The 12599-nt window shown below is 30.3% G+C and overlaps 2 protein-coding genes across 4 annotated transcripts in view; one reads left to right on the plus strand and one right to left on the minus strand.

Moving 5' to 3' along the window:
- Positions 1 to 11410, plus strand: part of LOC113400847 (uncharacterized protein) — a 45336-nt gene extending 33926 nt beyond the window's left edge. Inside the window, exons 2-5 of one of the 3 annotated variants that reach the window (XM_026640519.2) lie at positions 5656 to 5998; positions 7079 to 7296; positions 7509 to 8021; positions 8142 to 11410. In XM_026640519.2, the coding sequence (XP_026496304.1) occupies positions 5779 to 5998; positions 7079 to 7296; positions 7509 to 8021; positions 8142 to 8414 (1224 nt within the window). In that variant the 5' untranslated portion in view covers positions 5656 to 5778 and the 3' untranslated portion in view covers positions 8415 to 11410. The remainder of the gene's footprint in view (positions 1 to 5655; positions 5999 to 7078; positions 7297 to 7508; positions 8022 to 8141) is intronic. The other 2 variants (XM_026640520.2, XM_026640518.2) reach the window with 2 other exon arrangements.
- A 473-nt stretch (positions 11411 to 11883) lies between these two features.
- LOC113400854 (cytochrome c oxidase assembly factor 5) overlaps positions 11884 to 12599 on the minus strand; it is a 390179-nt gene continuing 389463 nt past the window's right edge. Inside the window, exons 3-4 of the mRNA XM_026640525.2 lie at positions 12300 to 12395; positions 11884 to 11992 (exon numbers count right to left, since the gene is read on the minus strand). Coding sequence (XP_026496310.1) covers positions 11951 to 11992; positions 12300 to 12395 — 138 coding nt within the window. The 3' untranslated portion in view covers positions 11884 to 11950. The remainder of the gene's footprint in view (positions 11993 to 12299; positions 12396 to 12599) is intronic.

The raw sequence follows: 12599 nt of genomic DNA on the forward strand, positions 1-12599 counted from the left end.
AGACCTCAATGCAACGCAAAGATATACATTATTCAGGTCCATGTGTTTTGTACGAGAGTATTTTATCGATAAAACTGACAAGAAACTCTTAAATAACTTTAATAAACTTGAAGTTTCGAATTAAATTTTTAAGCATTTTCTTAAAGTTGTAAAAACTAAGTCTTTAACTTAACTAACTTAAAACATTATATTTAATAGTTTATGTGTAAATAGTATATGCTTTTTCGTTGTTATTCGAATTATGTATGTTGGATGGTTAAAAAGTTAAATTATTGTTGCTATTGAGTACGTATTTATTACAGATTTCATTAAATTATAAACAATATATTTAATTTATTTATATAAAATCACTATCGTTTATTGGTGATAACTAGATTATTTTTTCAAAGAAAAAGTTTAAATTGAAAAATATTTATTCTAAAAAATAAATAATTCTTGACCTACTCTGTTATCATTCGATCTGTCTTTATATATAAAGACTTTTTTTTTAACAATAGAGTTACAACTCTATTGTTAAAAAAAGTATTCTATGAGATTTAGTGTCCAACTTACAAGCAAAACCATTATTATTATGAGCAATAGTGATTATTTATCAAGCGATAAAGAAGTAACACATTAATATGAGACACATTTAAAAAATATATATATTATTTTCATAACATATGCGCTGACCGCCAAATATTTAAGTAATACTACAGTGTTTAATCTGGAATACATTCCGGCTTAAACAGTAAGTGAGTCTGTGTAATTACGGGCACAATGGACTTACGAGTAGATACCGTATTTGGCGGCGTATTGACGATATAAGTATGTATTGATTTATATTTCTTGTTGTGCTAATAAGACCGGGGGCAAAGATGTAATTATCATGTATGTATGTATGTCATTTCAGGTAGTAATTAAGATAGAATTTAAAGCCAAGTTTAAAGGATTATAATTGCTTCCACAAATTTTCGATTTGGTCGTATGTCTCATTAACACATATAAAACGATCACAACTAAGCATCCTTGTTTGTTTTACTCCTCAAAACATTTTTTCACTGTGGGGATTTAGGGTGAAAAAAAAAACAAATGAGCGTCTGGCAGCATTGCGTGCCTAATAGGTAAGAACAAAAATTACACAAAACAAACGTCATCTTGCACGCAATACATATATATAAGCTAAATACGTCGTTGAGGTCAAGTCAATTACTCCTGAGAAGCGAAGTCATTAGCTTCTCCATTAATATTATGCACCCTGATAAGAGAGTGTTAGACTCTGATAACAGATTAAGCTCAAATAATGCTTATAAATTATTAACTTTGCATAGTGATGAGTGAATATGTGTGGATCGTATTTTGTCTTAGAGCATAAGGAAAAGTAATTCAAATAATTTAGACAATAAGATCAGAACTAATGAACCTACAAACAATATTTTCAGTGAATACAGTTGTGGGCACCATATTTATAATAATAGATATTTATTATTGAAATGACGTACTGACCATATACCTCATACCATACTGACCATGAGACTTTTATTTTAACTAGGTAATTGGACAATTAATATGTAAATGAGGGGAGATAATAGAAGTTCGTAAATCTGTTTGTGAATAAAAAAGACTTAAACATTACATGGAAGCAGTTTTTAGACTAACCACTTTGTTTTAACATGTCACTAGATGACACTGTAGTACATCATTTCTACACCGTTCAATCGATCGCTATGAATATTCATATATATAGATGCATTTGAAAGCGGAGAATATTTTTCTTTATGATACGATCGCACGTACAATTTATTTTGTTCGCTACTAAAGTATCCTATCATTTGTCTCAAAATTAAAATCACCTATTTTTATAGACACCGTAGTAAATATTCAGAAATACGTCTTTCAGATTTGGTTACTTTAAAAATAAATAGTTAAATCTACATTTATATAATTGATAAATATATGTATAACGTAATTTTTTTCGTGAATTGTTCGCGTTAAATGTAAATCATTATTTTGACAATTCATTTGTTAGTTGTATCTTATTTAACTGGTCGATACCTTAATCACCTCATTCATCCTGGATGTGTGCTGTATCTATCCGGTATTGCTCGTATAACATACGTTTGTATAAGGCAGTATATCAAGCGGTTTACGAGTCTCCAGTGCAGAGAACATCTTGTGATTGTTTGGCCCAAGTTAAAAGAAGATGTAGGCTAGACAATGAGTTCGCTGAGTTTCACGGATTACATGAGAAGTATCTCAGTATCTAATTCTCTATATTTTCGACTTTCTGGTGTCGAAAATATACAGAATTATAAATTTAGTGTGAATTACATATAATTTTAACAAAAAAGAAACATTTAAATTATCAATATAAAAACTGATAATTTGGAAAATTTGTTATTTAGCGATATTAATTTTTAAGAGCGTTCGGTAGAGTGAACTGGCAGACATCGTCACGTAAGGAAACAGCGTTAAATACTCTCCAGGCGACCTTTCCCTCTCTTGCCTTTCTCTCTATCTGTTTATATTATATATGGTTTTATATAATATTATTTAAACTTAATTTTTGTTATTGTTTTATTTCACATGAAAATTTTAATAACAATTTAATATCTTTTAATTTAATTATTATCAACATACATATGTACATAATATATAGTAAAAGCAATTGTGTTCTAACCGGGTGTCCCACGACTTCTCCTTTATTTTAATAAATAATTGGATAACATCACATACATTACTCTGATCCTAATTTAAGGAGCTATAGCACTTGTGTTATGGAAAATCAGAAGTAACGACGGTACCACAAACACCCAGACCCAAGACAACATAGAAAACGAATAAATTTTTTCTACGTCGACTCGGCTGGGACTCGAACCCGGGACCTCGGAGCGGCATACCCATGGAAACCGCTGTACACACTACTCGACCACGGAGATCGTCATAATATAACAATACACGATGTAAATAAATTTCATAAATATTTGTAAACACAAATAATTGTATCGCTTTAGTTAAAATTCCAATTAAAAAAGGAAAGAGCTACACGTTTAAATAGAGTTATTAGCGCATAAGCCGTTGAACAAACTTCATAGCAAACAGAACGTAACACAAAAACTATCGTAAAACAGTAGGAACCTTTATTTTTATTATTTATAATTATTAGTCATAATACGATATAGCGTATGCTCTGACCCGAAGTTGTGTACTTTGTGGACTTACCACAACTAATCATTTTTAATGAGGGGTTTTCTATGTTTTACCAACAGGTACAACAAAACATTAGTGCTCGTATATTTTGCCGTAAAAATATAATGATAATGTAAGAATAACAGTTAAAAATGTTTCTTGTTTGTCTATGGGCAGTGGAGACCACCTAACATTATTTGCCAAAAAAATATATAAATGTAACGTAATTATTTTAACAATTGATAATAAGGGGTATGTTTAGTTTTAATTATAAAAATGTGGAGTTATTCTCGCTTTTATAGATTAACATTTAAAATAATCGTCATTTTATAAGTCCATTTCTCAGTTGAAAAATTCCAAACCGATATACATATCATCTCTCCTACTCTGATTTTCCAATTAATTCTAAAATACATTATACAAGATAAAACATTCTACAAGCTCGAAAGTACTGCACCAATAATGTTACGTGCTCTACGCGCCGTAGCGTAAAGACAACGAATTCCGAAAGACATGGCTGGATGATAAGCCCCTACATTCAAAATCCAGCACTACTAAGATTTTTTCAACCCGTGTTTGCCGCAATGAATGAATACGGTATTATTCTAATGTGCGTCCTTCAATCGAACACCTAGCTCGTCGACAAGAAGAATTATGAAAGTATTCTTAAGGAAGAAATGCACCTACCAGGCGTCTGTAAAGTTTTTCGAATATATTGTACATGCAGTGCACAATGCATATACTACAAGGGTTAGGAAATAAATGGAGTGAGGACAAGCGAATGATGATTATAGTTAATTTACAGAAAAGTGCACCGAACTCTCAATTTCTCCAATGTTCGTTCAATTTTGAAAATTCTTGCCATTATTTAAACAGTTAACGTGTCTTTTCATTAATATCTTTAATAACTTGGAACGAAATTAAACTTTAATTTGTTGATCTATAAGATTAGATTTTAGAAGTTTTCGACAAGACTGGAAATTCTCTAGAAACTTTAACTTAGTTTTCTTTTGAAAAACTTAGGTAGTAAAAGTTAAAAGATAAGTTTTAAATGCATTCCACATTCCGTTAGAGATAGTTTCGAGCATGCATATCACATCCCCTGGCAAACTGTTTTAGCAATGTGATCGAATTAAATATGTAAAATAGAAGTCATGCTCTCAATATATCGCCTAGGACATCGAGATACACTTTATTTACTCTAATACAATATTATCTTTCAAAATTTCAAATTGATGTGATCGGAAATATTGTATTTAAATTAGTCTAATAAAAAACACAAATCATTTTTTATTTATGCTAAAATTACACTTTATATTTATCAACAGCGAGAAATCGCTTTTTTTTATATAAAAACCAACGTTGTGCGCCCATCTATGTAACAGTATCTTTTGAATGATATAAATTTCACCACCGAATCCCCCCCCCCCATTCGACGTGCAAATATTGTTTACATCTGTAATGAACGTCCTTTGCATTAAATTAATAATAATGTATTAAAATTCAACAAAAAAAGGAAACAAGCCCAGTAATGCTAATTAACTATGGCATTAACCTAGTAATAAATAAAATTTCGGAACACAATTTCTTGTCAGTGAGATCTTTAAAAATTTCAACAATAGTTACTAGTAGTTGTGTTAACGACTCCCTTGGTATTGAATATTGTAGTAATATTTCAAAACATCTCATATCAGTTAATATGACGGTATAAAACATTTGACTATCCACGTACCTATGCTAAAAAACTAGCATCTATGGCACCTTAATAAAACAATTTTAAATGTATTTCGAAAAGCTTAACAAATAATATTAAACAATCTAAATTAAAATTTAAGCCTTAATGTATTTTGCCTAATGTATGCAATAATCTAATGGATTCTGGTAATTGAGGCAAAACAATGTGTCCTTTGAGATATTATAACGATAAGTATCGAAATTAAAATAAAACCAATGTAATTTATAACACGCAGTAAATATTTTGCGCTTAATATATTACAAAATAAAGAAATTTTTACGCAGTAGCATTTTTTATAGGTTTCTTTGGCTTGATTCACAAACTCGTCTTCTGATTGTTTCGAACTTTCGTAATACGGTACTTTATAGTTACAGGCCTGATTAAGTCTGTTTAGTATATTTATATGTTGCATAGTCTGAAAGAAAATTGTGCATACTATGCTTTCCAAGCGAAATCAAAGTAAATATTTTTTACACTATTAAAGAACGTGTTCTTTTTTGGACCAATTTTGATAATATCATACAAAGTAAATTAGACATTATTATTAGAAAAAAATATACGAATGAATTACGTTAAGATGTATGAGCAATGACTGTAGGAGAAGATAGGCGACAAAATGGGGCTGATTATATAACATAATTAGTTATATCATATAAAAATATTTAAACCTTATATTATTTCGAAGAAAATTGCATCAATTAAATAATCATTTTGTATACGCCTGTAATTTCACCATGACTTGTTCATGCCAGAGTTAGAACTAATCTTAGATCGAAACAAAGTGAGGTAGAAAAGAGACGAATAAAATCAACAAAACTAATTAGTGAGAACGTTAATGTGTTTGAGTGAGACGGCGTTAGTGGCACGTGTCCAAGATGAATTTGATGTTTCGAAAGAACTTCAGCACCGAGAAGACGGTCTCGGGGGGAGGTGGCGGGGGGAAGGCAAAAGGGGCACTAGGAGCGGGCAGGAACGCGAAGCGACGGGACCGGGAGCGCTACTCGTGCATGGAGGAACACCATTATAGAACCCACTTGTTCTTCTCAGCACCTAGGGCCAGTACGCAGTATAACGATGGCTCAGGTAAATCGGGAAGTAAGGATCGTAGTTCCAATAGTGAGTGCGTGTGCAGTGTTGCCGTCAGTCGTGGCGTAAGTTTGTTTACACCTCTATTACGGGGCGACCTTCTTAGGAAAAAATTACTAAACAAATCTTTACTATTACTAAATTTTTATCTGCTGTAACTTTAAATACTACACTAAAGTTATGTTATTTCTTCAAAATCTTGTTTTATTTTTACATTTGAGACAACTTTGCATGGTATATTGTAAATAATCAATGGTTTACAACTATTTTATTCGATTTAATGTTTTTTTTAGGTATGTATGTACTAAACGTTTATTTCTAATAAATTGTAATAATTCAGTTTGATATGCGTTAAGCTTAACATAATTAAAAGTAAAATGTTTGCACGATTAAAAACAACTAGATCTTTAAAGTAAAAACAGAAACCATATTAAAAATAACCCTTAAAACACCAAAAACTTATTATAATTACTACTCAAGCTAAAGAATGTTGATGTGAATGATATTCTATAAATGAATCTTAGTACGAGATAAATATTAATAGCACTTGTATTTGTAACTGGTTACAGACGCTGAAAACAACCTTGAAACGTCGAATTTAAAATATAATATTAAGCAAATCTTGCATTCATATTTTGAAAATATCAAAACTTTTAGTTAAACGAATTTAAACTTCTAGAAACAGTGCTATTTAGTATATAATGATATTACAGCTGCCGATACAAAGTTACTGATGTTATAGTAAAGATTTTTATGAGACTCACGCCCCAAATTTTTAAGGTATAATATATTATAAAACACGCAACTTAGTAAACGCGCGAGGGTGAGGATTAATTTTGGGAAAAGAGCATAGTAACATAAGAGATTTGTGTTTGTCTCCTTCGTAAATTATCATTAATGAAACTATTAGAAGAGTTTTTACATGAATATGAAAATGTTGCATGATATATTTTGCCGCCAAAAGGCAGATGCATTATGAGAGTTGTTAAAACAAATTTTAAAAATATTGAAAATATAAATAGCTTACACATCTTCGAAAAAAAAGGAGTAAAAAAATGTATTAATTCGATGAATTATTTTCAATTCTAGAACGATGTGGTCCAGTTATCGGCGGTGGGACGGGCCCGGAGCCGGAGCCTCCACAGCCGCTCGTCACCCGCGAGCCTTCGGTTTCTCTCATGCGATGGGAGAAACCGGCTACCACCGAGCGAAGACGAACGGAACCAGTATCATTGGCTACTCTGGAACGAGACTGCTTCGTGATCCCTGCACACGCTTTAGAGCGGTTCTTGCCTGATGGTGTACCAGTAAGTTTCGATTTAACTATAAAATACGTTAGTAGGTATAATTTCTGAATCTATTGTAAGAGAATCATCTATGAATTTTCTGAACAAGTAAAGATTAAATTAAACTATTTATATCAGTAATGTGTTTTTTTTTTGTAACAATTATTTATTACTCTTAAAGTTAAATCACATTTATCAGTTCAATTAACTGTGACTATTTTTCGTTATTACAGTTACCAGTGCCTCCTCCAACACCAGAGAAGGGAATCACGACAAAAAATGCCCAAAATTCGCTAAGTATTCTCGAGGTCGCCGATCCAAAGCTTTGTATATTGGCACATTTGATGAGCCCCTTAGAACCAATAGAGCCTATACTAGAATCTCCACTTGCCAAACCTTTGATGAAACAAAAAACTGCCGCAGGCGAGTTATTGAATGACGTGGCGCATGCCAATACAGCTGTTGGAGGGATGCTACTTGCTAACATGGAGAGGAACGCGGAATTTCCATTCATATCTTATTACGTGATAAATACAACACAAACGGATCCACTGTTATTTTACAATAACATGAGAAGTGCCTCGCTGTCGAAGTTTGATCCAAAAACGATTAGATATTCGGCGGCTCACACGTTGGACCTTTACAGTGAGGTTGCGATGATATGCAGACCCCCGTTCAATGATCTCGCTGGCGGACCAAAGAAATCGCATACACCTACTACTGGATTTATTATAAGTGTTTATAAGGTAGATTTATCTTTACCTTTATTCAAATAGTTCAAATTTTATATTTTGCTTAAGCAATATTTATTTTAGGTAGCGACCAATCAAAACTTTTAACTCTAATGAGGTATCAAATTATTTCAGGTCTTCGAAGGTGATGATGGGGAACGGTTCGAACGGAACTGGCTGTACTGGACTGGTGCCCGCATGATATACCGCCACCTGCCGCACTCCGTGGGGATGAGGAAGATTGCACTGCACAAGTCGGTGGCGGCACACGGCGACAAGATGTATCTGTTGGTGTGCGAGTGCGCTAATTTGTTGGACGACTTATCCGGCGCGTCCATGTTAGTAACGGCTCTACGTGCACGCCTATGCGGGTACACGGGCCTCTACCGGCCGATCCAGACTTTCTAGTGGAAGGTGACCATCGCCAGTCTCGCGTTTAATTGTAAGGTTCGAGGGAGCATCGTTTATGAATTCGAGCTTCAGTCCGAACGCGTCAATTGTGAATCTTTGGATTTAGATACGCTGAATAGATTTTAGATATTAGTAGATTATTTAAGAGATTCTTATGGAAATTACAAAGATTTACAAATGCTAATAATTGATTTGCGCAATTTTTAGGGTTTTTGGTGGTTATAGATGACACGTAATTTAACGTTGTTTAAAATAACAAATAAGTAATATTTTTCGAATTTAACATCAACGAATGTAAGCATTACAATCTAGAAAAAAGGTAATGCACGCGTAGCTATGTTGTATTTTCTAGAATACCTACTTAGTACACAATTGCAACATTTTAAATGAAAATTTTCATCCAGTCTTCCTTTTTTTAAATATGACATATTATTATTATAATTTACTAAAATAAAGGTACTGACAGTGAAAATGTTTATTTGAATTTCTGCAGTAGACTCTACTGCATTCGAATAATCGATATTAATTGGTTTTTTTACTTGAAATTTAAAACTAAATTAAAAAGATTCAAATTTAGTTGAACAATTGTATGTGTTGTTTATAATTAAATTATAGAGATGTTACAGTACATATGTCTTATATTAAAGTTTACATGTCCATTTTACGATTTTTATCGAAAAGTTATAACATTTATTTTAAAAAATTAAAACGTGATAAATGTTGTTATAATATTATTAGAGATCTAATGTTATTCCGTTATAAGATGAAAACTACTATAACTGGCATTTAGTTGTCTTGACTTTCAATTTAAATGATTAATTATCATATAATTCATCGTAGTTTAGTGCAAATTTTATTTGAAATATAAAGTACTTTAACCGTTTAAACTGCCACAGTATTAAGGATGCAAACCGGATGTCCTAGTTTTTAACATATCTCCGGAACATATCATGATCAAACATGCTTTAATTAACAAAAACGTATTGACACCAAGGCAGTTAATTTCCTTATAATTTAAAGTGCATTCCAATAGAATTTGTATGATTTATAATAATTAAAACATCAAGGTGACATAATTTCTTAAAAAAATCTTATATATATTTTTTAAATAATTTAATATTTATCGCTTCTTAGTTTATGTGTATCGCAGTCTCTACAATGGCGTAATTCGTGTATGTTTTGTATAACCTGTACCCTGAATAATTACGTGACATTTGGCATACCGCAATCCATATTCGTACAATACATATTTAATATATATTTTTATAATTAGAATACTTACCATCATTTTTATTAGGATACTTATCAATAGCATACGTATACGTACAAATTAATATGAAAATCGAATAACATAATAAAATTGCGTAGGTACAACTAAAATATTCATGTCAGTTAGTAAGTACCTACCTACATAATATTATATAAATCTGTATTGTGCGGTATCAGTTAATTTTATACATAATATTTATAAGCTATACCTTGTCCTCTTATTTCAATCACAATAAAAAATAAAGAAGTCAAAAATATTTGAAATTATATTAAAGTTATTATTAAATCAGTTTTATATATTCAATAATTTAAAAAATATATTCTTACCTACATACTAGGTAAAAGTTTTATGACACTAATAAAACTTTTACATGCTTATAGATAAGTTTGAGATGTTATTTATGTATAAAAATATTTTTTTTATTTATAAAATATAAGTTACTATAAATATACAATAAAGATTCATATTTATGGAAGAGTTATAGATTAAAATATCATATGTACCGAGTTTAATATAAAGATCAAAGTATGTCAATAACAATGAGCGAATTATACAGAATTTAGTAGAAGTTAATTTTTATTATCTTAAATACATACTTATTTATTATTAAATTACTCAAGATTATAATTTTGGTGTCAGTCAATCATATGAGTGTTTATTTACATCACGAGGCCATAGAAATATAAGATAAAAAGTAATATAATATTTGTTATAGTGAATATTTTTCGTAAAGGGCACTAAAAGTTCAACTAAAGCAATACATTCGATTATTTTGCTATGGTGCTAAAACTAGTCAATTTGATAAGTAGCTAGAAGTTATGGCGTTTGTTGGTTTGTCAATGACGGCTAATGTCTCAATTTTCTATAAATGAGAGAATTGGAAGTATGTACTGCCCCATATTGTTTCACTGTCAGTTGACGAATTGGAAGAAGTACAAGATATAAAATGGCAATCATTATTTTTAAGTAATAAATCAGTATTACGAGGCAATTTAAGATCGATTATAGATAAGTTCAAAATACTTTCATAATAAAGATCTTTAAACTTTAAAATAAAATTAATTCCCTTTGCCAACTACGCCTTTGAATAATTAGAAGAAAAACTTGACAAATTGCAACCTATTTTTGCATATCTACTATTCTTAACATATTAAGTAGATTTAACTTTAACCACGATTGTAATTCAAAACACAGCGCAATTTATTATTATACTCTAGAAATGTAAATCTGCCTCAAATATTATAGATCCACATTATAACTTAATACATTTGTATACACTGCCGTAACCATTAAATTTATAATGTTGCCATGCACTAATACGAATTTCAGTTAACTTAGATCAGCAAAACTTTTCTAATTATGTAGGTCTTCAAAAATTATGAAGCTTTGAAATTTACTATACATAATAGATTTTAACAGTGTAGCTTTACTAACATCAATGCTTTAAATTGTACACCTCTATTAAAATTTGTTGGCTATGACACAAATGCCAACTATGTGCTTAGTCTAAGAAATATGGAGAGTGCTCAATAAATTATGTTTGTAATTAATTTGGCAATAATTTTGTGACCCAAAATGGGGTTGATTGTACCAATTTAGGTTTTAAGAACCATTTAGAATAAATTGTATTTAGCTTCAAAAGCTAGTTTTCATTATGGGCAAGGCTCTTACATATAGAAGTGTAAATTTCAACTATTTTTATAATAAAAATTCAAACAAGCAATGTGTTTCATTTAACTGTAATTCAATATGAATTTTATATTTTTTAAGGCATGCATAAATTAACTTGCTTAACTATGCTTAATATAAACCAATAATAATGAAGTAAGAATATTCATGTTTTCTCAGTTCTTAAATTGACTTAACAAAAAAGCTTTAAGAGAAAACAGCAAAAGTTTTATTTTGCAAACAAACATTAAAATTGGCCATGCAATAACTTTTTTTAACAACATTTTTCGAAAAGAACTATATATCTTATATTATCAACCTACTATATTACTCTATACTATATTGCCTATGCCAATGGTACCCAAGCACCCATTTATTATTTAGAGCCGTGGCATCGAGATATAAGTTGCCTTAATGATCACCAACCTTCAAAAAAATATATGATTTTAAGAAAAAAAAAATATTTTCATTGATTCTACATATGTGATAATATATTTAATCATTAGGATAAAGAAAAAATAACCTGTATTTTATAACACTTTATTATAAATAACTATAGTTAAAACAAAATACTAAATATATGCTTATGACATTATCAATACCCTTTGTGGCCTCTAAATCTTCTTCTGTTATCAAGCTGTGAATAAAAAAAGTGTGACAATTATTGCTTATTTTTATTATTATTTATTTTCGAACATAAATTGAAAATTATGTGTTTTTTTAAAGACATTCATAAAACATGATCACAATGATGTGGAATTTTCAAAGTACATAATCACTTTATATAGATATGTATTTCTTAGTAACAAAATTATCAACAAAAGGCAATAAGCAAAATTATAGAATATGTGTATACATTCATTAAAATATTAAAAACGTTAAAATAGAATTAACAAAAACTTATTATTTTCTAGTTAATTATTTCATAAAGTAAATTAACTTACCAATGAACGTTTACACTCAAAAAAACTTTGCCGTAATTGAATACATTCTGTAGGTACTATGCCATCTTTTAAACATTCTCTAGGAGTTTTCTTTTGCTGAAAATATAAAGGTATTGATATAATAATCCTACAATTGTTACAAAAAGTCCACCAGACTGAAATCTGACGACTGCAACAAATTTTAAAGCCACATTCTCCGCTTTCTCTTAGGAGTAACATTCAATTCAGTCTAATAGTATGAAAATTCGACGCACTTCAGGAGATATCGAGCAATAGGCTTATAAGTTTACGTGCTTACAG

This window comes from Vanessa tameamea, chromosome 11 (assembly GCF_037043105.1).
Source record: "Vanessa tameamea isolate UH-Manoa-2023 chromosome 11, ilVanTame1 primary haplotype, whole genome shotgun sequence".
Classification (NCBI taxonomy): Eukaryota; Metazoa; Arthropoda; class Insecta; order Lepidoptera; family Nymphalidae; genus Vanessa; species Vanessa tameamea.